This window comes from Sciurus carolinensis, chromosome 7, assembly GCF_902686445.1.
Source record: "Sciurus carolinensis chromosome 7, mSciCar1.2, whole genome shotgun sequence".
Lineage (NCBI taxonomy): Eukaryota > Metazoa > Chordata > Mammalia > Rodentia > Sciuridae > Sciurus > Sciurus carolinensis.
Window position 1 is genome coordinate 121,017,750 of NC_062219.1, and position 25,534 is coordinate 121,043,283.

At 51.9% G+C, this 25,534-nt stretch overlaps 1 protein-coding gene across 1 annotated transcript in view; it reads right to left on the reverse strand.

Annotated features, from left to right (window-relative positions):
* Itpr3 (inositol 1,4,5-trisphosphate receptor type 3) overlaps positions 1-25,534 on the reverse strand; it is a 62,374-nt gene that overhangs the window by 33,061 nt on the left and 3,779 nt on the right. The window contains exons 2-7 of the mRNA XM_047558116.1: positions 14,291-14,361; positions 4,281-4,402; positions 2,562-2,648; positions 1,854-2,012; positions 1,561-1,659; positions 1,181-1,264 (exon numbers count right to left, since the gene is read on the reverse strand). Of these exons, the coding sequence (XP_047414072.1) occupies positions 1,181-1,264; positions 1,561-1,659; positions 1,854-2,012; positions 2,562-2,648; positions 4,281-4,402; positions 14,291-14,361 (622 nt within the window). The remainder of the gene's footprint in view (positions 1-1,180; positions 1,265-1,560; positions 1,660-1,853; positions 2,013-2,561; positions 2,649-4,280; positions 4,403-14,290; positions 14,362-25,534) is intronic.

The window sequence follows — 25,534 nt, forward strand, 5'->3', positions numbered from 1 at the left end:
CTCTGTAAGTGACCATGGGAGGGAATGAGTGAATGGCTGCAGTCACTGAGGCAGAACCTAGTGACATCTGCGCCCAGGCAGTGCAGGGTGAGTACAGGGGCGAGAAAGTCTTGTTTCTGAGCTGCCTGGAATCTAGTAGCTCGACCCCCCAGAAGCTGCTCTGGAGGATCAGCACAGGGAGAGGCCCGAGCACTGCTCCACTTCCTAAGTGCCACTGAGTCAGGGCTGGCGTGTGGCATCAGGGAGGCTTCGGGGAGAGGGAGGCAGGGGCTGGGCTCTGACTCAAGCGTGGACTGTGTGCAGACTCAGGGAGGGAGGGAGCCGGCACTTAGGCAGAGCACAGGTGGACGGGGACAGCCTGGGAGGGCAGGGAGGGTGGGCCAAGCGGCTGCACTGCCAGGAAGTCTAAAACAGCATCCGGCTGAGGAGGGCAGCGGGTGCCACCATGCGCTTCCCAAGGCAGCAGCTGCTCTCAAGACAGTCGCTTATCCCTTTAACAGGTATCAGCCAGGAGTACCTGTCTGATTCCCTAGCTGGGGCCCCACACCCTCCGCTACTCCCCAAATCAGCTTCTCCCATCTGCCCCCCACAGGCTGGCCGCACCCCTGCAGCCACTGGGACACCTCTGCACTCCCCTCATCCCCCACGTCTGGTTTTCAGGGTTTCTCTGCCCTCAGAGCTGGTCCCACCTGGTCTTTGCTGCGGTATATTCCAGGTCACCCTGACCCTGCAGGCCCAACCCCCTCTGGCCTGGCAAGACCCTGCTCTCCTAGAGCCCACACCAGCATGTCTGGGACCAGGGGACAGGCAGCCCCTCCTTCTTGCCAAGGAGAGGCACAAGATGGAAGCCGGGCTGAATACGTGGAGCAAGGGCAGAGGAGGGGACAAAGGACCTGGGCTGCCACAAGGTGAGAGAGAGGGACTCCAATCTACTGACACCCCCTAATCAGAAGAGAAGACTGAGGTCAGCCAGGGAGGAGGGGAGACAGGGAGGGCCATGACCAGAGACCAGGGAAGGGGCTTCAGATGGGGCACGTGTGGGAGGAGGGAGGCTGGAGGGGTGCAGAGTCTGGGGGTGGCCAGGGGCCTGGGGCCTGGTACAGAAAGAAGAAGGAAGGAGAGGGGACGGCCAGGGAGGGACTAGGCGGCAGGCAGGTGGGTGTGGGGGTCCCCATCTTACCCCCTTCAACACCTCCTCCAGGTGGTCCCGGAACTGCATGAACAGGTTGATCTTCCAGCTGGTGTTGCAGTTCACAGAGTTGACCTGGGAGGCACCGAGAGGCGCATGAGGCGGGCCTGACCCCACCGCCAGCAGTGGCCAGGAGGGCTGCTGGGAGGAGCAAGCCAGCCCCCACTGCAGCATAAGGACAGGGTGGCTTCTGCAGCCAGAGTCCCCAGACCCCAGCCGTGGGGAGGAGGACAAGGCCAAGACTGAGAGACAGGTGGGGAGCGGTGAGGCCCCCCTCCACCAGCGCCCTCCACCTGGAGGCAGAGGTGGAGGTAGGGAGGGGTGTGGAAAACCAGGCTGTGGGAGTTCCTCCTCTGTCCTGCCCAACTCACCTCCTTGCAGCCTGCATTGTCACTGAGCTCGTAATTGCTGGCGTGCAGAGGCTGCCCGGCGTTGACAGGATTCAGGATCACCTTGTCCCCCACGACCACCTTTGGGGGACAGGCAGAGCAGGTTGAGGGTGGGAAAGGCAGGGGCACCTATCAATGCCAGGCCTCCAGGCCTCCCTTGGGGTCTCAGTCTGCCCTTCTAAGAAATGGGCATGGCCTCCTCAGTCCCACATCAAGACCCTATGGAAGACCCTCTGGAGAGGCCCAGGATCCTGCTGCCCCAGCCCTGTGCTCACGTTGTCCCCATTGCTCCGCAGCTTCCAGAAGGGCTGGATGAAGAGCCAGGAGCCCTCGTTGCCTGTGGCGTCCAGGGTCACCCGCATGGCGTTCTTTTCCAGCAGAGCTGGCAGCCGCTTGTTCACGGTCAGGTATTTGTTGCTCTTCATGTGCAGGAGCTGGGGTCAGGTGAGGCAGCAGTGAGGTCACCAGGCCCAAGGAGGCCAGCCCCTCGGAGAGGAAGGGGGGCCACAGGACCCTGGGTCACAGCCTTGATGCACATATAGAGTCAGACACACCGTCATGAACCAGACAGAGGCACACAGAGCCACCAACGTGACCATCCTGCAGAGCAGCCAGGTGAGCACAGAAAAGCAGCTGTTCTCAAAACTTGACAGGTGAAAGTTCATGCAATCTTACAGCAACCCCAAAGCAGACACTATCACTGGCCTGCTTTTACAGATGGGGAAACAGAGGCACCAGGAAGATAAGTCACTTGCCTGAGGTCACACCATTAAGGTGGCAGAGCCCAGATTTGAGAGCAGACAAGGTAGCCCCAGATGTGCTCCCCTGGGCACAGCTGCTTAGGCCACACACAGCATCAGGTACAGTTGAGAGCCACCCACTAGGGCACACGCACACCCCGAGGACACTGTCTGCTGCCACCAGAACCCCAGCCCCAGCCCGCCCCTTCAGCAGGGAGGGAGGGGCAGGGCCCACAGGCGCACCTGGATCACACTGCCGTACTTCACCACGTCCCCGTGCACCTTCTTGTTCTCAGTGTCGTTTTGCTTCTGCTCCATCTTGGCCGCATGCTGGACAGACACACAGGGAGATGAAGGGGGCACACATTCACCACAAGCCCCAGGGCCCCCTGAGACCCTGCCCCTAACTCGTGATTGATGAGGGTCTGGGGCTCAGAGAGCAGAGGGGCAGCCCCAGGTCCCAGAGCACACACAGCCCAGGAGCCCCACCCCTGGAGGGGCCATGCCAGCAGGCCCTTGATCCCCCTGCCCCCTGACACCCCCCAACAACCTAAACTGTGCCTCACCTCCACCCCCTCTCACCAGACTCGATGCCCCTGTCTGAGACCCTCCCCAGGCCAGGCCCTGGAAGGGGCATGTTTAGGGTCATTCCCTGGCTCCCCGCTCTGCTCCACTGGGCCAAGACCCTGGAGGCTGAGTGGCTCCTGTCCACTGCCTCCAGGAAGCCGTCCCCAACTGGCCACATGCGACTCTGATGCCTTCAGCTCTGGTGGCTCTAAGGATTTGTTTGACCTCCCATTAGGGACACCTTTTTAAGCACTCTGTCCCATTGAACTGAAAGCTGCCTGAGGACAGGTGCTCTGTCTCCTCCATCACGCTGGCACTCTCCAAGAGCACCACCCTGTCCTCTCCTCCCGCTCAGTGGGGAGCCACACCACACACCGTGTGACATTCCACAAAGCTGCACACGTGACTCTGAGTATGTGGCTGTGCGGTGTGAATGCCCTGCCCCGGCCAGACCCCCGCCCGCCTCGGCCGCAGCAGCATCCAGGACGGCCCGCTCCCAGAAGAGAGGTGGTGTTACTTGGACCAGAGCTCAGGCAGCCCCCCGCTGGCCCCTACTTCCAGCCCAGGTCACAGCTCTAGGGCAGGGCCCACCCTGCTCCCAGTTCAGTCCCACCTCCTCAGAGCAGGGGCCCAGGAGAAGGGGACAGAGGAAAGGTCTGCGTGACAAAGGGTAGAGCACCTGACCAAGGGCGGGTCTTGGGAACAGCCACAAAGCTGCAGGTCAACTCCCACTCTGACATCAGCACTTGGGGGGCTGGGGAACTGAGCCCACCAGGACCCAGCACCATGACACCGTCCATGTGTCCAAGAAACCCAAAGTGAATCTGAGACCTGGAGACACTCTCAGCTCTACTGCAAACTCGTGGAACGACTGAGGACAGACAGGTCCCATCTAAGGGCCCCAGGATCCAGCTCTATAAAACATAGGGGAGTGTCAGGAGCTATAGCTCAGTTGGTAGAGTGCCTGCCTCGCAAGCACAAGGCCCTGGGTTCAAATCCCCAGCACTGAGAAAAAAAAAAAAAAAATATGGAGGTTAAGACTAGATCCAGGGTTCTCAAGCTGGATTCTCTGGAGCCTCGTCTCAGGAGCTACCATAAGTCCATGCATAGTTGTAGGTGCTGTTCACTGCACTGTGGTGTCCACATCCCACTAACTGAGCCATGTGCCCTGGCATAGGGCTACACCAGCCTGGAGGAAAGGGCACCCTCTAATTGGTAAAAAGGACTTACACAGACTATTGGTCACTCTGCTCGCCAGCCCTTGCTCAATCACAGCAATCACACCATTCTCCTTCACTGGCTTTTAAAAGCCACTCCACAGCCCCAGAGCCCCCTGACAAGCAAAGGCCCTAGTGCACACCCAGGTTCCTGGTGCACAGACAGGTGCACACACACCTGCAGCTTCTGCAGCAACACCACGTCGGCGATCTTCTCCTTGTCCTGCTTGGTCTGCTTGGCCTTCCAGTACTGCTTCTGGGCCGAGTAGCGGTTCATGGGGCACACCTTGAAGAGGCAGTCTGCGGGGATGGGGGTCAGAGGTTCATCTGGGGCTCAAAGCCTCCCTGAAGGACCCCCAACCTGCAGCTCTGCTTCCACCCTCCTGCCCCAGTGGGACTAGAGAAGTGGTTGGGAGAACCCAGAAGATTGACAGCATCCTGGATTATGATGAATATAACAGCCCAGCCCTTGGAGGGGACTCTCTGAAGGACAGGTCACACTCCAGAAAGAGTAAGACGCTTTCCTCACTCTGGTCTCCAGAGACCCTTCTGCAACAGGAGAAAGGACGGATTCTGGGTGCTGATGACGTGCTGGCCCCGTCTTTTTTGTTTTAGAACTCTTTCACACATGTGCATTTGTGGGTGCCATATTCATGACTCAGAGGCAGGCGTGTGACTGCTTCATTGGGGCTTCTACTTGTGCCCAACATTTACTTCTTTGGTTTTGTTTTTCCCTCCCATGCTAGGTGCTGAACCCAGGACCTTGACCCATGCCAGGCACGCACTCTATCACTGGGCAGCACCCCCAGTCCTTCAACATTTACTTTTAAAATAAATATTATCATGCTAGGAAGATGGCAAGTTCGAGGCCAGCCTGGGCAACTTAGCCAGACCCTCAGCAATTTATTAAGACCCTGGGAATGTGGTAGAGCCCCTGGGTGCAATCCCCAGTACTGGGGGGGGAAAAAGATGCTATCTTATTATAAATTGCTTTTTATTTTTTTCCTCCTCTTTTGTCACATCTAGGGCATTATACTGGCCTCATTTCTCCTCTGGCTCTAAGCTCACTGGCCCTGGACTGATATCATTTCACATTATATAAACATGGACATATTATATCATTTATGAACTCCACTTCATAATTTTAAAGGGAGCTCTGGTTCTGACAGGCTGATCTGTCTATTCTTTGATGCCCTCGCCAGACTCAGGGGCAGGCAGACAGGCCCTTACTGAACTAAACAAAGTATCCACAGCCCCAGCCTGGGCTCAGCAGATGTCTGCCAGATTAATAGATAGAAAAGATGTCCTCATGGATAAGGGGCCTTGATGTTAGCTACTTTTAGTACCAGGAATTGAACCCAGGGGCACTTAACCACTGAGCCACATCCCCAGTCCTTTATTATACTTTATTTTATTTAGGGACAGGGTCTCACTGAATTGCTTGGGCCTTGCTAAGTAGCTGAGACTGGGTTTGAACTCACAATCCTCCTGCCTCAGCCTCCCCAAGATGCTGGGATTACAGGCATGTGGCACCACTGGGCCTGGCTCAAATTAGCTTTTAAGAGAAGAAGAGGGATGGCCTCCATAACTGGAATAAGGGTAAAAGGTAGGGAAGGATTTGGTGTGTCTAGGAACAGGACAGGGCCCTCCTGGCAGGAACACGGAACACGTATGGGAACAGGGGTCAGGCAGGAGAGGTGCAGAGATGGTGAAACTCCTGCTGGTCACCCATCAATTTGGTGACCTGGGCTGAGGCTGTGGGAGAGGTTCAGGCCCTGAGTCTGGGTGGACCTGGAGCCAGGGGAAGGCAGTGAGGCCAGGACCCCAAGGCCTTGGCCATTGATTGTCACTCCTTGGTCTCCGCACACATATCCCCCCCATCACCCTAATCCAGAGAGAGGAGAAGGGGCAGAGACAGGTGCTGCCCTACAGCCAGGGTCTCAAGCTCTTTGACGTCATCCCACCTAAGAAACACCTGCCATAAAACAGCATGAGGACTCCCTGCCCTGGCTGCAGTGGGCTCTGGGTCTGAAAGGGCCGAGATCCATGCTCACCATGTCTGGACCAACCCAACCGGACAACTGAAATCACTGGATTTTTCAAATATCTGTTATTTTAAGACTTCTTGAACTGACAAGTCAGAGAGGAACTCTCCAGCCAGAAGTGATGATCGAAAGGGAAACAAGGCCAGGCGCAGGGGTGCACACTGGAATCCCAGCCATTCCAGAGGCTGAGTGAGGCAGGACAAGCCCAAGTTCAAGGCCAGCCTGGACAACTTAGCAAACCCCGTCTCAAAATAAAGAGTAAAAAGGGCTGGGGATGGGGCTCAGTGGGAGGGTGCCCCTGGGTTCAATCCTCAGTATGGAGGGCAGGGGGTGTGGGCAGGAAACAGGGCAAACAGAGAAACACCCAAGCTTCTTTCACCCTGAGGATACTTGCAGACTCCAGAAAACATATATTTTGACAGTTTCGCCAAGTATAAGGGCAGGGTTCTAACAAGAGACTGAGACTCAAGAAGGCTATCCTCACAAGCAAGCTCAGCCCAGAGTTCAACAGCCCCTACCGGAACTGGAGCCCAGGTGGAAACCCCTGGTTAGCTCAAGAAGCCCCATACTGGAGCTGGGCTTCAGGCAGACTGAGATCGGTGATGCCTCCGGGTGTGTGGCCGTAGGTGGCCTGACAGGCCTCTCTAAAGGAGGGTTCCTTTGTCCTGGTCCACCACCACCCACAACAGACTTCAATGCAATAATGACAATCAGAGAACCAGAGCCCTAGAAGCAGACTCTATCAAGGAGACAATCCGCAAAAGTAGACCCAGAAACAGACGTGCAGAGACTTCAGACAAGACATCCTGGAGAGCAGAGAGGCCTTCTCCACTCCATCAATAAAAGAAAAGCCTGAAGATCCCTGCAGAGAACAGGCAACTGTAAAAGTAACACCACAGACTAAAAATGAACCAAATGGAATTTCTAGAATAAAAAAACTCCATAACCAAAATTGAAAACTCACTGGATATATTTAAGAAGAGCCAGATCTGAAGAAAAAAAAATTAATGAAACAATAACAATGTTGAGTATGATTTGCATATTCTAAATCCATCCTATCCAATTCTTTAAAGGCCAGGTGAACCCCATTAAAGGGACTTTACAAGCCATTGAAGGGTCAGAGCCTGTGTTTGCATGAAGACCCTCGTCCCTCAGCCTGCCATGCAAGCCCCCTCCTGCTCCCTATCTCTCTGCACTTGCATGGAAATTCACTGCCTGAAAACTGTCAGATCCATCTTTGCCTCTGCACAGGTCCTCGTTCACAGCCCTGACCACCCACGGTACATGTCAGAAGATGCTTATGGAATAAATAAGCAAATGAATATCTCCACTCTTTTACTGTGCTGTGTGCGTTGCCCAAAGGCAGCCCTGTCAGAACCCCAGAACCTTCCTTCTCATCAAACAGCAGGGCTGAAGGGCAGAGAGAGGAAAGGGGGAAGGGAAGCAAGGAGATTGGGCAGGCAGGAGCCGCAGCACCACAGGCCAAGAGAAAAGACAAGGCTGCGTGTGCCTGGGAGTGAGAGGGCACAAGGATTGTGAGGCTACAACCGGATTGACAATCACCGGAAACTAAGAAGGGTCTCAATCCAAAAACCCACTGCTGCCATGTAGAATCATCCCTGGGGTGGGGAGCTTCAAACAGCACCAACTCCGCAGTCTGAGGGACGAGCTAGGGGTGGTGAGGGGTGGCTGGGCACATACTTTTCTCTTTTTGCAGTGCTGGGGATAGAAGCCGGGGTCTGGGCATGCCACGCAGGGGCACTCTACCACGGAGCTACGTTCCCAGCCTTCGGGATAGGCCACTTTAAAGGGGGTAAATGGGATACTTGGATTTATAAAGGTGACAAGGAAGAATCAGGATACCTTGGGGAGGATGCAGGCTAGGAAAGGAGAAGTGGGTCGCACAAGCTAAATTTTCATCTATCTTAGAAGGACACAAATGGACCGGGTGTGGTGGTGCACACCTGTAATCCCAGCCGCTAAGAATGCTGAGGCAGGAGGATCCCAAGTTCAAAGGCAGCCTCAGCAACTTAGTGAGGCACTAAGGAACTTACCAACACCCTGACTCAGAATAAGATAAAAAGAAAGGTAGGGTGCTATGGATGTGGCTCAGTGGTTAAGCACTGCTGGGTTTAATTCCTGTGACCCCCCCCCAAAAAAAACAACAAATAAAGACACAAATGGATACTATTTAAAATTGATAAATCCAAAAACAGTGGAATAAGCATAACAGAAGGAACAATGAAAAGAACTAAGTGGGATTGTTACAAAGCTGTCAGGGTGTAAAATGGTATGACAACGGGCGGAAGTGGGGGCAGCTAGCGGGAGTACTGGTGGGAATCTCGAATCCCAACCTCTCCCACCTCTCTCCATAGGATGACTGACAAAGGAAAAGCAGCGAAGCACAGAACAGTGATACAGAACACTACCTTCATGTGAGAAAGAGGAGAAATGTGAATATATGCTTGTTTTTGCATTAAGAAACACTGAACGGGCACAGTGGCACAGCGCCGTAATCCCAGCAACCCCAGCAACTCAGTGGACTGAGGCAGGAAGATGACAAGTTCAAAGCCAGCCTCAGCAAGTTAGCAGAGCCCTGAACAACTTAGCGAGACCCTGTCTCAAAATTTAAAAAATAAATAAATAAAAAGATTGGGGATGTAACTCAGTAGAAGTCCCCCCTGGTTTCAATCCCCAGTACCAAAAAGGGAAAAGAAAACACTAGAAAATACAAAAGAAACTAAAATAATTCCCTGAAGGGGCAGTGAGTTGGCAGGGAGAGAGTGGGAACAAGATTCTCAAGGTATGCTGGTATCAATTTTTTTTTTTTTTTTTTTTTTTTTTTGCAGTGTTGGGGACTGCAAGCAGGGCAAGTGTTCTACCATGGAGCCACATTCCCAGCCCTTTTTATTTTTTATTTCAAGACAAGAACTCACTAAGCTGCCCAGGCTGGGCTTGAACTCATGATCCTCCTGTTTTAGCTTCTGGAGTCACTGGACTGCATAACATTTTGATGTTTTAACCATATAAATAAACTCCCTAGTCACATTTTCTAGTATGGTGGCCCCTGGGGATGGGAACAGGTTGGGGTTGGGGTTGGGGACCATGCTTTAATCTTGATGAGTAAGAATAGGACTTTTTATTTCGTTTTGGTTTTCTGTCTTTGTCTTGCAGAGCTGGGATTACATAAGCAAAGCATACGCTCTACCACTGAGCCTACAATCCCAGCCCAAGAACAAAAATTTAAGTGGCCAGTACACGTATAAACAGATGCTCAACCTCACTAGTGGTCTCAGAAATTCAAATTAAAACCACAACAGGAATTATGTTTATCTGGACACTGTGTAGTGTGCCTGTAATCCCAGTGACTTGAAGGCTGAGGCAGGAGAATCCCAAACTGGAAGCCAGCCTTAGCAACTTAAAGGGACCCTGTCTTAAATAAAAAATAAAAAGGGCTGGGATTGTAACTCAGGGGTAGAGGGCTTGCTTAGCATGTGTGAGGCACTGGGTTCCATTCTCAGCACCACATATAAATAAATAAAGGTCCATTGACAACTTTAAAAAAAAAATTAAAAAAAAAAAAAAAAAAGGGCTGGGAATGTAGCTCTGTGGTGAAGTGCCCCCGGGTCCAATCCCCAGTAACCACAACAAAAAAAGAATGCACTAACAGACTAGAGGTGTGACCCAGTGGTAGAGCTCTTGTTTAGCAAGCGTGAAGCCCTGGGTTCAATTCCCATTACACACACATAAGAATTCACCATGAAGGGAAATATTTCATTCTCAAAAAAATAAATGAATTCTCAAAAATAAATTTTTTTTTTTTTTTTAAATTCTCTTCTTGCTTTTCTTAATAGTTCTGAACATTAGACTCATAGCCCCCCACCCCACGGGGCCGAAAGATACCTAAAAATATGATGTGAGTGAACACAGAAATCAGGTGTTGGCATTTTTTCCCATTTTCATTCATGCATGAGTTCTTCTTTGTTTTTGTTTTTGTTTTAGTTTTTTTTTTTTTTTTTTGGGGGGGGGCAGTCTGGGTCTCACTGTGATGCCCAGGCTGTCCTCGAACTCCTGGGCTCAAGTGATCCTCGTGCCCCAGAGTAGCTGGGAGCACAGGCTCCTACCACCCCGCTGGGCTACCATGCGTGAAATTTTAATACACTCTAAATGCAGGGATGTATAGCATTAATGCAAGCCAAAATGTTTCCCTGAACAAGTTTCAGCAGTTCAGCTCTGTAACAACTGTAAATAAATCTGTTTGATTTTTCTGGACAATGCCAGCACTTGAATTTTCTTTCTTTCTTTTTTTTAAACAAGTAAATTCCTTATCAATGGCACCTGAAGGGCGTCTGCAGCACTCTTCTCCTACAGGAGAGTCCGTCCACTCTGTAGACCTTTCTGAGCTGTCCTTCAGACAAGCACTTGTTTTTACTGCTGTCTGTTTTCTGGGCTATTCTGGTAAGTTAGCCATTAAAATACTTTAAACTTCCATGCCCAGCACTGAAAAAAATTAAACTATTTTTTTAAAACCCACAACAAGATGCCATTTCACACCCAGAAATCTAGGTGGGATGAAACCAGTACTGGCAAAGATGCAGGTAGACCCTGGGGAGCTGCACCCACAGCCTGCTTAGGGTGGGAAGGTGACAGCCCCTGCAGGAGGCAACAGGGTCATTGCTCATGAGAGGAGATTTCCTCCCACCCAGCAAGTCCCCTCATGGGAACATACCAGAGAAACAAGCCCGAGGAGCCTCGCACAGAACGCTCAATGCGGCAATGTGGATGATTGCCAAAACTGGAAATGAGCTACATGTCCATCACCAGCAGCACCAAGCAACAGACTGAAGTTAATTCACCCAGTGGAATGTTACCCAGCAATTAAACATATGAACCAGAGCCACATGTATCAACATGGATAAATCTCAAAAACCAGTGCAGAAAAGATTTGTACCGAAGACTACCTACGACACACAGAGTTCGAAAAATGGACACTACCTCACATTGTTCACGGATATTTCCCTATGTATTAAGGGCAAATGCCTTAAAACAGGCACACGGATTCCTGAGCATTACTCTCCTCTGGAGAGGGTGTAGGGAGATGGGGAAGGAGGAAGGCATGGTGCACTTCCACCACAGCTATGTTATTTCTTTCAAAGTAAAAAGATCTGAAATAAACGTGGCAAAAAGGATTTATATGGCTTAGTAGTGGGTCCATGAGATGAGTGTTATTTCTCTCTCCACATTTGTATGGAGTTGGAATAAGACTAAATAATAATAATAACATCAATAAACTGGGTTTGGAAGATGCTCTGGTAAAGCAGAGGAGGAGGCCAGAGAAGAAGCAGCTGTGCAAACAGAAAAAGGCCACCTTGTCACCCTCCTCCTCCTCCCTGTCCCCCAACAGTTTGGTACCCCAACACACTTGTCCTAGGATCTTTGTGACTGATGAATGAGCTCTGAGTTTTCTTAAGGTATACTCAGAGGTGAGGGCTGCCAAGTCCCTCTGCAGAGGATCTCCCCTTGCCCCAGTATGGGGGGAAGAGAAAGGGCCTAGGAAGGCAATGAGCCCCCACCCCAGGCCCAGTCAGCAGGGCAGGACTCACAGCAGCCAAACCCTAAAACCTGCAGCAAAGCAGGGATCAGGAGGCTGGGCTGGCATGGGGTGCCACATGCTCAGGCGCCAGCAGCCTGGGCTTCCAGGGCCTTGCCAAGTCTGGAAAGAACTCCCTGAACATGCTGGGGCTTGGGGTGGCCTCAGAAGGGGGACAGAACTGAAACCACAGACAAGAAACCAAACAGGGGCTGATGGAGGCTTTGCAGCCCTGCTGGGGACCTCCAGGGGCAGCAGGTACAGGGGGAGCTGGCAGAGCACTGAATGGTGAGCTGTGGGGGACTGAGGGAGTCCCCTGCAAAGGCAGGCTTACCCCAAGATGGCGGGGATAGAACTTCTGGGAGGTCTCAGGGTAAGGCCATCTTTGATGACCACCAGCCAACTTCTCAAATGCCTGCCACAGCCCCCACACCTCCTCCCCTCCCAGGTCAGGGTGTTTACAGGAAAGACACAGAAACAATGAAAGTGAGGCCTCCTGGTTTGAGGCCAGGCTCTTCTGGGCTTTAGGCTCAAAATAGGAGTTTGGAATCTACATCTCTCACCCCAAGTTCAAGTGCTCAACTTTGTACCCAACAGCCACAAGGCTGCACTAAGACCTGCACCTGTTCAACCTCAGCTCCTCTCAGGTCCAAATAGGACCACAGAAAATCTGGAGTGGCCTCTGAACCTCATCAAGACACCAAAAGCCTGGGCCAGACAAGAGGGGGTGGGTACAGTCTGAATCCGTCTCTTCACTTCACTTTGAGGGATGGGCCTACAGAGGCCATGGGGACCTTGGCATGGCCCAGGGTTTCTGGGGGGAGGCACTCACAGGCTTCAAGAAAATGGAGAGGAAGAGACAGGGAGTGTGGGAAAAAAGCCATAGCAGAGGAAAGCAAGATGTCAAAGGAGCATTTGTTCTGTTAAGTGGCTTTTTGTTGTCAAAAATTGGCCCCAAACTCTGCCCACTGGAAGCCTAGAGCAAATCTTTCTCTGCCACACCCACCTCCCTGTGGCCAGCCTGTCACTCCACAGATCTGACTGCACAACCTTCCCCTCTCAGTCCCAGTCCCTTCCCGACTGGCAGAGGCCCCCTGGGAGCCCTCACCACACAATCTCTAGTTTTTCAGAAAGAACTAGGCAGCAGACTCTGCAGATAAAACTGTGAACAAGACAAGCTCAAAGAGATCCCCGCCCTGGCAGAGCTGCCATTCCAGCGAGGAAGACAAATGATTAAAAAATTAATTAAAATACATGCAGCATGTCAGACTCGAGCTGTGGAGAAAAATGGAGCAGGTGAAAAAGACGGGATCAGAGGCACAGCCTCCTGTGGGTGGTCAGGGAAGGGCTCGCTGAAGCCTTAGACCTGAGGCCGCTGAGAGCAAGCCACAAGGATAGGTGGGATAAGAACATCCAGGCAAAGGGACAGCAAGTGCAAGGCTGTGGGGTGCCAGTGTGGCCCATAACCAAAAGCAACAGCAGGAGGCTGGTACGGCTGAGGGAGCAGGGAAGAGGCCAGATATGGAGGGCAGCGGGGACTGATGGCGAGGAGTGATCCAGGCCAGAGGCAGTTCCCACTTGACCCAGGACCCTATCCCCAGGCAAAGCCCCCACTCAGAATCCCATGGCAACAGCAGGATCAGAAGAACAGACATGGGCCCCACTGCAAGCTGGGAGCGTCCCCCTCCATCTCTCCCTACACCCCAGCAGACAGACAGCCAAGGCTGCAGCAAGACTGTCTTATCCCCATCCCCTCATCCCTTGAGGGCATCCCAGCTAGCCTCCCCCAGGGGAGAGGAGCAACCAGATGTCAGGCCTGGTGGCAGCAACCAGCAGGCATGTTCTGGTCTGTTCCCACCCTGCCCACCATGCCCAGGATTTGTCTGTCTGTCCCAACTCACAGGTAATCACAACAGTAACAGTTTGACACAGGGACAGCCAGGACATCCTTTCCTCTTCACAAGGCCCTTGGGCCTGCTGGGCTGGACAGAGAAGCCCACTGATATTGAAAGACATGGAGGCCCCACTCAGGAAGCCACTCGCCCAGGTCACAGCACTGAGCTAGGTGTAGACTTGGAGGCCCCTCTAGCAGGAGTCACCCACAAAGCTCAGGGCCAAGGCCCGAGGACACAACCAGGGTCAGAATTCCTTGGAAAGCATCAGGTCTAATCCCTTTACCACACAGATGGGGAGACTGAGGCACATGGAAGGGCTCTCCCCAGGACCTCCTACTGCCTGAGGAGACTCTCTTTCACCTCTAATCCTTCAGAAAAAGTCCATTCACATAGACAAAGAAAGCCCTGTGGCTGGCAGGGACTTAGGCAAAGAATGGGCCCCTGTCCAGAAGTGGGTGTGCCTGCGAGGGGGTGTGGCTGCAGAAAGGGAGAGGTGTACTGTGCCAAGATGGCACTGCACAGACCAAGGGCGACTCCACAGACGGCAAGGGTCCAGCCTAATCTGGCCACTGAGGCCAAATAAGGTGAATAAATTCAGAGCCAGGTCCAGAACTCAGGAGCCTGGGAGGGACACTAACAGTGGAAGAGGAGGTCTTACCTCGGAACTTCTTGGGGGGGTTGTCCAGGTCCCCAGCTGCAGGTTCCACCACACAGCGGTCATCCACCAGCCTAGGGGACAAGGCAGCTCAGTCAGTGGGAAAGAAGAGATTCCATAGCACCCTTCCCTTGGGAACAGGGGATTCCAGGTCAACAAAGAGGCCTCTTTGAAACTCCCTCCGTCACTGACAAACCATGCCCCCCCACCCCACCACATCATCCTCTCTCCACTATTAAAAGGCAAGTTCTCCTGGACTGGAACAGAGACTCCAGGAAGCACTCAGAGACCCCCAGCCCACCCCAGCTCCCTGACTAGCACTGGAGCTTTCCTGTGGGGGTCTGCCACCTGTCTGGGCTGTCACACACTGCAGATCTAATTTCTGAGATCCTACTGTCCAGACAGGAAGGACAGAGAAAAGAAGACAGATTGAGAGACAGAAAGAGAGGAAGAAGAGTGAGAGCATGGTAGAGAGAAACAGAGAGAGGAAGAAAGACAAAGAGAGAAAGACAAAAAGAGGAGATACAGGAACTGCAAGAGACCAGAGACACCAATGAGAGAAGTTTACCAAGCCAGGGGCATGAGCTAGAGTCTCCAAGGCAGGACAAGAAGCCTCATGCCTTCCCAGTCTCAGGGTCCATTCCAGACTAGCCTCTCTGACCTATCCTATGGCCTGAAAATTCCCCCTTCAGACAGGGCTGGGGTTAATCCTACATCCCCTGAGGACATCCACTCATCCATCCACCCACTCACCCATCCAAGAACCTATCCATTCCTCCCTCCATCCATCCATCCATGCACCCACCTCTGCATCCTTCCATCCACCCATCCTTCCATTCATCTATTCCATTCCTGCACTTAAAATCATCAAAGCATCTCCAGGAGAAAGTGATGACAGTCACCTGCCATTTCCAAGGCCAACTCTATCTCAGCACTTCATACCTGTTGCCCCTGAACTCTCATCAACTTCCCAGCAAGGGGATGGCCATTAGCACCATTTTCCAGAGGAAGAAACTGAATCTGAAGATTAAATAACTTGGCCAGGTGTGTGGTGCACACCTGTAATCCCAGTGACTCAGGAGACTGAGGTAGGAGGATCACAAGATCGAGGCCAGCCTCAGCAACTGAAACCCTAAGCAATTTAGCAAGAACTTGTCTCAAAATTAAAAGGTCTGGGGATGTAGCTCAGTAGTAAAGTCCCTAGGTTCAAGTCTCAGTACCAAAAAAAAAAAGATTAAATAATTTGTCTGAAATCACAGAGCTGATACCAGAGCTGATAGCTCATGTTCCTCCCACACCTCCCCCTTGGGTTGGCTAACAAGGTCTTTTCTGATCTAACCTCCTTCCACTTCCCAACTGGTCTTTTAGCTCCACTTCCTGATCCAGCTGTACTAAACCTCCAGGTCACCCCAAGGCCCCTTCCTGGGAGCTCTCCACAGGCAGTCCTGGCAGCCTACAAGGCCTCATGCCCACCCAACCCTGGACCCTGAAGCCCAAGCCTAGCAGACTCCTTCCTCCCCGTTGAGTTCCTCTTTCCTACTCTGTGAAGGCAGCTGTGGCCCCTCCTGGGGGGCACCCCTCCCCTTGTACCCTCAGCACTTGATCCTGGCCTGTCTACTTCCACACTTGCTGCTGAGTTCCTCGCAACTGGGACCACTGTATTTTTCCACCTGGAATCTTTGCACAACACAGTCCTGGGAAATAATGATATAATAAAAAATTGACATTTGGGCTCCATCCCAGCTCCTGGCCACAGCTCCTAAGACCCTTTTAACTTCTTAAGTGATAAGACAGATAAGAGCATCTTTTGTTATAATATTTGGATTTTCTGTCCCCCGTTCCTGGAATAGTTATAGAACAATAAGGGTGAAATGGTATGAATTTTGTTCATCTCAAGTCCCTTTCAACCACACCTAAATTTATGTTAATGAGGGGACTTTTGGAAAGCCCCTAAGGAAGGGGGCAAGGTACTGGTTGCCCGTGGAACTGATCATGTGATTAAAGGTGGAAACTTCAGCCCCACCACCCATCACAGCTTCCTCTGGAGTGGAAGAAGGAGCTGGAGATTGGCAGGAGGTTGAACTCATGGCCAGTGGTCAATGATTTAATCATGTCTATATAGCGAAGCTCCAGGAAAATTCAAAAGGACAGGTTCAGAGCACGTGGAGGTGCAGGAGGGTGGTGTGCCCCTGGTGGCTCCACCCCTCCCCCATGCCTCACCATAATCATCCCCTCCATCTGGCTGACCTGCATCCTGGGATGCAGTGGGATCTGGCACTAACTCCTGGCAGAGAGTGTCAGAATTAAATTGAATTGCAGAACATCCAGTTGGTGTCTGCGGAGAATTGGAAAGTTACCTAATGTTTTCATATATTGCTGTTTAATTTTCTAAATCTACTTAGTTATTACTTCCATTTTAGAAGTTAAAAGATAGACCGCAGAGCTGGGCGTTGAAGCCAGGCTGGCCAGAATCAACAGGTGCCGTGGGGACCTCGTGGTGAAGGGGAGAGGGAGAGGGCCCTCTGTCTCCCTCCTGCGCCTCCAACACTCTTCCCTTCATCTGCACTACAGTCCAGCTCATCTTGGCCACACTCGTGGGCTCAGAAGTACCACTAATACTCTCACTGATGACTCCCAAGTTCCTCCTCCCCCAAACTGCCTACTGGACATCTCTGCTCAGGAATCCACTAGCAGCTCAAAAACAGTAGGTACAAAACCAAACTCCTAATTAATTAGAACAAAATTTTAAAAAAATAAAAATAAATTTAAAAAAAAAAAACTCCTAATCTTCCACCTAAATGTGTTTCTCCTGAAGATGTCCCCAACTCAGTCAATGTAAACTCCATCCCTTGGAGTGCTTGGGGTCAGAAACCTCAGACCAGTCCTCTTCCACTCATGCCTCACAGTCAACCTAATGGGAAACCCTGTGGACTCTGGCTTCAAAATACATGAGAACCAACTTCTTGTCAACTTCTTGTCACTTCCACCACCATCCTGGGCCAGTACCCACACTCTCACCTCTGCTTCAGTAACTGCCCCCTCATAGGTCTCTGGGCTTCCTCTTTGCTCCCTAACCCTGTACCCTACAAAACAACACAGGGATCCCTTTAAAGATCAGTTAGTGCCAGGAGCAGTGGTGCATGCCTGTAATTCAAGAGATTCAGGAAGCTGAGGCAGGAGGATCACAAGTTCAAGAACAGCCTCAGTAACTTAGTGAGGCCCTAAACAACTTAGTAAGACCCTGTCTCAAAATTTTAAAAATAAATAAAAAGAGCTAGGGATGTAGCTCAGTGATAAAGGGTCCCCGGGTTCAATTCCTGGTACCAAAAAAAAAAGGTAAGTTGTGGTAAGCACTCGGTGGTAGAGTACTTGCCTAGCAAGGGCAAGGCCTGGGATTTGATCCCCAGCTCCAGAAAAATAAAAATAAAAATAAAAAAGTAAGGACTGCACTCTTCTCAGAATCCTCCAAAACCACCCATCTGAGAGTAACACCAAATATGGCACATGATCCTCCCCACTCACCTCTGTGACCTCATCTCATCCTCCCCTGGTCCACCGAGTCCAGCCCCACAGCCCTCCTCCAGGTTCCTCAAACCTCCCAGGTGGCTTGGCACTGGCTCCTTCCTCTGCTTGGAACCCTCTTCCTCTAGACCCCTGCACTTCCTGCACATCTCAGCTCACATGATCCCACCCATGGAGATGCTCCCTCTGTCCCTTTTAAAATTGTACACTCCTTCCTCCACACTCCTTGGGCCCCTCCTGCTTTCTTGTTCTCCACACATCTAGATCACCACCCTAGCTCTACAGAATCGTCCTTGTTTTGTTTACTGTCCCTCACTCCCGCCCCATGGGATGTCAGTTCCACAAGGACAGAGATGTGTGTTTGGCTCCCTGCCGTATCCCCAGCACCCAGACCAGCAGTGGCCTGGTGCAGAGTGGCCAACACGAAATACATATTGAGTGAGTAAATTAATTCGTTTCATTAGCTGTGGAGGGAAGTGCATGAGAAGCAAAAGATAAGGTCCCTGCCTCAGGGAGTTGAAAATCTCATTGGGAAGACAAGTCACATACTCAGAAGAATAATGATATCAGGAATATGCATTGGTGCCAACTGGTGGTACTGCTGTAGGTTGTGTCCGGATTTGCGGATGGGAGAGGTCAAAGTATGGCCAATCAGACAAGGTATGAAAGAAGCAGCAGCTCAGGGCCTTGAATAATGCATAGAATTTCCTGTAAGACATCAGTGAATCAGATCAGCTGGTTTTCTCTTAGCAAAGTCTAAAGGGAGAGGACACAAGATGAATCCATTTTGGTGGGGAGGAGCATAAGCAATGACCAGGGCCTGGGACTGAGCTCTGCCAGGGTGGAAGTCCTGTCTCTGAGGGGAGACTGGGGCAACCCTGCAGCACCCCCTTGGCCAGTGCACTAGGCCTTGTGCAAGAGGAAAAAGGAAGAGGTCCTAGTCCCCTTCCACAGAGATGACCTATCTGAGGAAAACCCATCCTAATCCAGGACCCCTCCATGCCTGCACCTGGAGCCCCTGGTCTGAGTCACTCCTACTGGGAAAGACATGCAAATGTGGATATTCACCTGCTTTTCCTACCCCCCCCCACACTGGCACAAACCCACCTGGTAGTTAGGTGGATATCCATCTGCCCCTGCCCGGGTTGGCACACCTTCTGAAGTCCCCCCAGCCATGTCCAATGCCCAGCAGATTCACAGCCCAGAGTGCAAACTGAAGTCACTTAGCGAAGAGGAGAGTTTGGGGAGAGGAATGAGGACGCTAGAGTGTGCAAACAAGGATGGGAAGGAGAACGTGCCAGGTTTGCAGCTGAGTCAGGCATGGCTGTCTGAGGGAGCAGGATGGAAAAGCAAAGCAAGTAGCAAGCAGTGTGTGGGGGTAAATGGGACCCGTGAGGGGATGGAGGTCAGGAGTGAAGAAGATGATTGATTGATGGATGGATTTTTTGCAGTGCCAGGGGTCTAACTCAGAGCCTCACACAAGCTGAGCAAGCTCCCTACCCTGAGCTACAACCCAGCCCTGTAGTGAAGATTTGAGAGGCTAGAGAAAGGACCACCCACCCATCAGAGCTGCCTCCTGAGCAGGGAACCAGCAGAGCCAGCACCACCTGGGCACACTGGGCACCAATCTGTACTCCTCCCAAAGATCCTCTCAGAGGTGGCCCCTTGCCTTCCTATTTTTATTCTCCACTTGGGTCTTGGCACAGTCTCCCTACCCCGACCTAGTTGTGGCCAAAGAAGGTGGTCATTCAAGAGATGCTTGCAGAGTCCCAGAGTGCCCCAAACACCCCCCACAAGCCTTGCACCCATTCCTCTGTGCACTCATTAGGGCCGATGCATCCCACGAAGGTGCTCCCTGGTGGGAGGGGGTGGAAAGGGACTAGCGTGAAGCCAATGACAGATAAACAAGAAAGCCCTTATCAGTTGGGCTGCCGGAGACCCAGGAGACCCAGGACCAGGAGCCCAAAGACTCCAGACAGGTGAGTTCTGATGGAGGGGGAGCCTGGGAGCGCAAGGCCGCGGTGCGGTAGGAGCGACCCTGGGCCCCCGCCGGTGGCCGAGCCTTAATCCGGCGGTCGCTGGACGCCCCTCCCGCCCGCGCCCCCGTGCAGCCCTCGCGCGTTCGTCTCGTCCAGCCCGCCCTCGCCCCCGCGGCGGAGCGAAACTCGCCGCCCCACGTGTAGCCGCCGCGCCGCGGAGGGAGGATGAGCGCGGCCTCGCCCCGGCCTGCCTCCGACTGCCAGCAGCCGCCGCGACGCTGGGCCTCCGCCAGGCGCGCCCCGGGCGGGGAGGTGACTGCGCGCGCCGGCACTTTCCTCTCCTCTCGGCGCGGGTACCCGCGAAGGGAGGTCCCGGGGGACCCCTACCCACCTGGTGGCACCACGTCTCTGGTCTTGGTACCCCCACATTTCTTCTCATAGGGAGCATCTGTGTTTTCAAAATAGCCCAGCCACAGGTGTGCACCTGGCACTGACGCTGTAACCAGAGCCGAGATCTCCAGGCTGAAGTGGCACAGGCTTCACTCCCCCAGGGTCCCTAGTCCCAAGGTCTTGAGAAGGACCTTTGCCCACCAATCTCACCCTCTGGCCTCTCCCCTTTTACTTATGCTGGGGACCCCATATGAATCCTTCAAGACCTGGTGCTGGGTACCTGCAGGGTCTTCTGGTCATTCCCTCCACAGGTATACCCCCTGTCTACCGGCTGGCAGCACCCCGGCCAAGAACACTTTTGAAAAAACCCATGCCCTATGTGCAGAACTCTGTAAGTCACTTTTACATCCAAATATCTCATTCTATTCCTACTACAGTCCCATGTGAATCCCAGAGTGGAAGGAACCACCTGGGCCACAACCCAGTCTCCATCTATTCAATAAAACCTTATTGCAAGTCAGCTATCCCAGGGCACTGGGTCTGGTTCCCACCCTCAGGAAGCTCGTACCCACCAGGCTGAGTGCTCAGAGAACATGAGCCACAGGTCTATACCTGTGCATCAGGCTTCCCTGACTCAGGGACAGCAGCCACTCAGAATCTTGAGGACAGTCCCTCCTGTGAGTCTTCCACCTACTGGGAGGCACAAGACCAACTGGAGTCTGATCTGTAGAGGCCCCAGCAGGGCATGGAGATGGGGTGTGACTGAGGTCCTGGAAGATCACATGTGAGCAGGACCAGCCTAGATCCCAAGGAGAGGAGCTGATTGATAGCATGCTGTAGAAGGGGGTGGAAGAGGGTGCTGTCCCTCAAATGGGAAGAGAGGAAGACCTACATTCAAGGACCTGAGTGGCCCTATTCCACCCAGGGTGGACTTTGATATCCAGGTAGAAGCCATGGGAAAGGCAGTGGGGCAGGTCAGTGCTGTCTGGAAAGATTAGATAAGGAGGAGGAAGAAGGGAGCCAGATAGAAGTGGGATAGTGACTATCAGAGAACCTGACTCAAAACCTGCACCTACCAGCTTGGCCACCATCAGAGCTTCCATGGGAGGGGAAATCACAGACTGGGGAAATCCCTGAGGGACCCTGAAAAACCCCCTCCTCCATCCAGCTGTAGAAACTGGGACATGGAAGGGGAAACTGACCAGCCCTGGTCACATGAGTTAATGGAACAGCTATTCCAGACCTAAGTCTCTTGACTACCAGCCTGAGCCACTGGCCCCCTCCCAGAGGCACCAGCCACCACCCACACATCTAGACCAGCCCTGATGAAGGTCACTTCCAACAGAAGTGCACTAATGGGCTGGTGGTAGATGGAGGACCCAAGGGACCCTCTCCAGATACTCAGTCATACCTGCTAGGTGGGGGTGGGATAGGAATGTTGAGATTAGGACCCAAATGCACTAGCTGGAGTCTCTGGCTCACGAGAGAAAAGAAATTAGTTCCTGCATCCCAGCAAAAGCACCTGTTTCCTTTACCTCTACATATCTTTACCCAGGATCCACCCTGTGTCACCAGAGGGAATATATGAAATTTAAACATAGGCATGGCTCATGCTTTCAGAAGGTCTAAAGCCTAGAAGGTACAGTAAACTGCATACCCAGAGAACCCCAAGAGTCTCTCCAGGAGGACAGCAAAAACAACTAAATTCGGCCCAACAGAAATAAAGTTCCTCAGCACGTGTACCAGCCAAGTCTGCATCTCTGGCTCAGGATTAGGTGAGCTGTGACAAGTCTTAGGAGCTCCACAGTGCAGCTGGGAGCACAGGAAGATGTATCTATAAGGGCAAAGGAGAAGAGAAGGAGCAGAAGACAAGAGGGAAAGCTGAGAAGAAACAGAAAAAAGAAGTAACCATGGGCCACCCAACATGCCCTGGCTTCACACACTGGCCTACTAGGTCCAGGCCTCTCTGCTGCTATGCATCACCCAGAACTGGACACTCAATCTGTCCCACTTGATGGATGACCTCAGCAGGGTAGACCCTCAGGACCAGACCACCTGGCTCCAGACCTCCACAGAGCTCTCTGGGAAGCAGAGCAGCAAAGCAGCCTGACAATGAGATCCAGAAAGTGAGCCAGCCTAGGGAGTTCTCACCACATGAGAACTCCGAATCATGGTAGGGGAGCAGGGGGCGGGCCCTGTTCTAGATGAAAGGTGACTTCAGAGGTATTGAGTACCAAATGGAACACAAGGACCTTGACAGGATGCTAACTTAAAGAAACCAGTGGTCAAAGACAGACTGGGGACAATTTGACCATGGCTTGCACACTAGATGCTATTAGGAAATGACTGATGTGGTCACAGCACTGTGGTTACATAGGAACATACCCTTTTTTCTTAGGAATGTATACTGAACTTTGTGGAGGTGAAAAGATGCAATGTATATAATTTACTATAAAATAGTTTGGCAAAAAAAAAAAAAAAAAGGGCATTGCAACCAAGCACAGTGACACACATCTGTAATCTCTGCAACTTGGGTGGCTGGGATTTAAGTGGCAGAAGGATCACAAGTTTGAGGCCAGCTTGAGCAACTTAGCAACTTATTTTGTCTTAAAATTGAAAATATAAAGGGCTGGGGATGTAGTTCAGTAGTAGAATATCTTGAGTTCAATTCCCAATACTGAAAAAAAAAAAAGGTAGCAACTATGGGGAAATTACTATGTCTAGGTGGTGAATAGATTAGTGTTCTAAATGATTCTCTGACCTTTTCCTGAATTATAGTTAGGCCTCAGCTGGTGGTGAGAAGTCGAAGGGACAGCACAGATGAAGGCCAGAGCCACCTACTGTAAATGGTCTGTAAAGCTCAATGGAAACCACCACCATCATCACCATCATCATCTCTGAGACAGACCTACTTCTCCTCATGACCCATATCACCCCTGTCATTAAGGTCTGAACTCAGACGTTGGAGACTCAGATCCTAGCCGTCCTGCAGGCTGGAGGAGGGGCTGTGGGCTGGCTGGCTGAGAAGCTAGGAAAGAGATTTGCTACCCAAATATACACAGGTGTCTGCCTCCAGCACCTGCAGCTGCCCCTGGGCTGAGATTTGTGTTTGCTGCCTGTTCTGGTTCTGCCCACCTGCTGGCCAAACAAACAGCACTGTGCTCCCTGTGACTATCTGATTCCCTCACTCGAGCCCCTGTGATGAGTTCCTCCGCCTGTGGCCCCACCTGACCCCAACCCAAATTCACATCTGAGACTGGCTGTGGTGAAGCCCAGTCTCATTTCTGCCTCCACCATTCCTCTCCCACCAGCCCTGACCTGAAAGACCCTTTGACCTCCTCTCTCCCCAGCTGTGTGATTCCCAGGGGTCCTGACTGCAGGCACTGAGGTTGAGTACCACAGGCCCCAGGGCCCAACTAATACTGGGGGGCTCAGAACTCATGTTCAGAGGCCTGAGATGAACTTAGTGGAGATTCGGACTTTGCTCCGCTCCCTTCCCCCCAAGTTTCCTCCCCTCCTCTCTCAGCTCCACTCCGACCTGGAATAAGTCTACACAGCAGGGCTGGAGGTGGCCATGCAAGGATTCCAGATGTGTGTGCAAGCATCATTGAAACCCAGAAACCTTCCCCCAAACTGAGAGCAGAAAGCTGGTGCATCCCCACCCTAAAACCCAGCATGTGTCCCTAGCCCCAACCCAAGCCACCACCCCATGGGCCAAGTCAGGGAGGGGACGTGGGGTCAGGAATGTAGGGTAGGGCAGAGTGTGGGCAAGTGACTAGAACAGGATTCTTTAAGGCCAAGGAGTCCAAGGTGGAAACTTGGGATTGTTTTTATCCTCAGCCAATCCCACACTCTCCTCCTCCCCACTTCATTCACCCCCTTTCCTCTCGTGCCCTCCTGCTGCCTGGGACCTCCACCACACCCAACTCCCAGGGGGCTGGTCTCTCTCCCCACCAGCTAGTGCAACACACACAAATGGGACATGAAATGAGTCAGACCCTTGGTGGCACAGAGTTCCTTCTCCATCCGCCTCCAGCACCAGAGAAACACGCAGCTTTGGGAGCCAGTGAGGCAAAAGCTGTGCCTTCTCTTTGATCTTCATTCTGGGATGTCACCCTCAGAGGATAACTGAACAAGCATCTATGCACGTGTGCACCAGGATGTTCAGGGCAAATTGTCTATAACAGCAAACGCCTAGTCTGAATGCCGAATGCAAGAGTTGCTTCAATCAATTAAGGAACGTCCTATCATGGGTGCTATGCAGCCATAACAATGGTGAGTTGGCATGGGAAGAGACAGATGACAGTATCCAAAAAAAGACAGGATACGAAGCCATATGTGCAGCTCGATATGTTTGCAAATGTTTATTTGGGTATATAAAAGGCTAGAAGGTCTACACAGGATATTACTGTAAGTCACAGTGGTATTCTAGGTAATTTTTTATTTGAGCTTTTCAAGTTTTCTTCATGGAACGTGAATTTATTTTTTAATCAGAAAAAAATACATATTTTCATAAAATGAATTGCATGGATCGGGCTAGCCAAGACCAAGCCCCTGCCTTGGGCTATAGAACAGAAGCCTAACATCTTGTTCCAGTGAAATCACAATTAAATGAAAGCCAAGGCAGGTCTGAAATCTGCCTGGGGAATGCGGTCAGCTTGGGAGGGGCAGTCCCTCCTCGTGGAATTACATGTGTCTCAGAGACTTAAGGCTCAAAAGGTCCTTGAGAATCCTCACTCTCGCCACTGCACAGAATGCAACGATCTGGCACTCAGCTTGATTACTACTGATTCCCCAGTGCCTAAAACAATGGCTGGCAATAGTAGGTGCTCAATAAATGATCACTGAATGGCTTAATGAAGTCTGATGAGGGCAGAGGTGGCTCTCTGGACCCAAGGGGCAGGAGACCCAGGAGGCTGGCTTCATCATAGCCCATCAGCCTGGGAAACTTTCCGTTCAGAGATCCAAAACCTAGGTACACCTTAAAATCACCTGGGGAATTTTTAAAGAATCCAACACCCAGATCCCACCCCTAGAGATGCTGATAGAGTTGATATGGCATGGGACTTAGAAATTAAAATTTTCTGAAAGATCCCCAGCAGTTTCTCAGGTAAAGCCCAAGCACCTTAGAAGATATGCAGGATGACAGAAACACACTCTGAGAAGGCAGGGATGCCAAAAACACCCAGCAAGTTACTGATAGAAACGGAGACAGATTCCCTTTCTGAGAGCCATGCCCTGGGGCTCCCTATTCGAGAATCCTAACCCTGGGGACTTGGGGCTTCTCCACACTTATTCCCACATTTCTTGGGTCCTGATCTCCAGCACCCACCTTCCCAGGAAGCATGTCAGGATG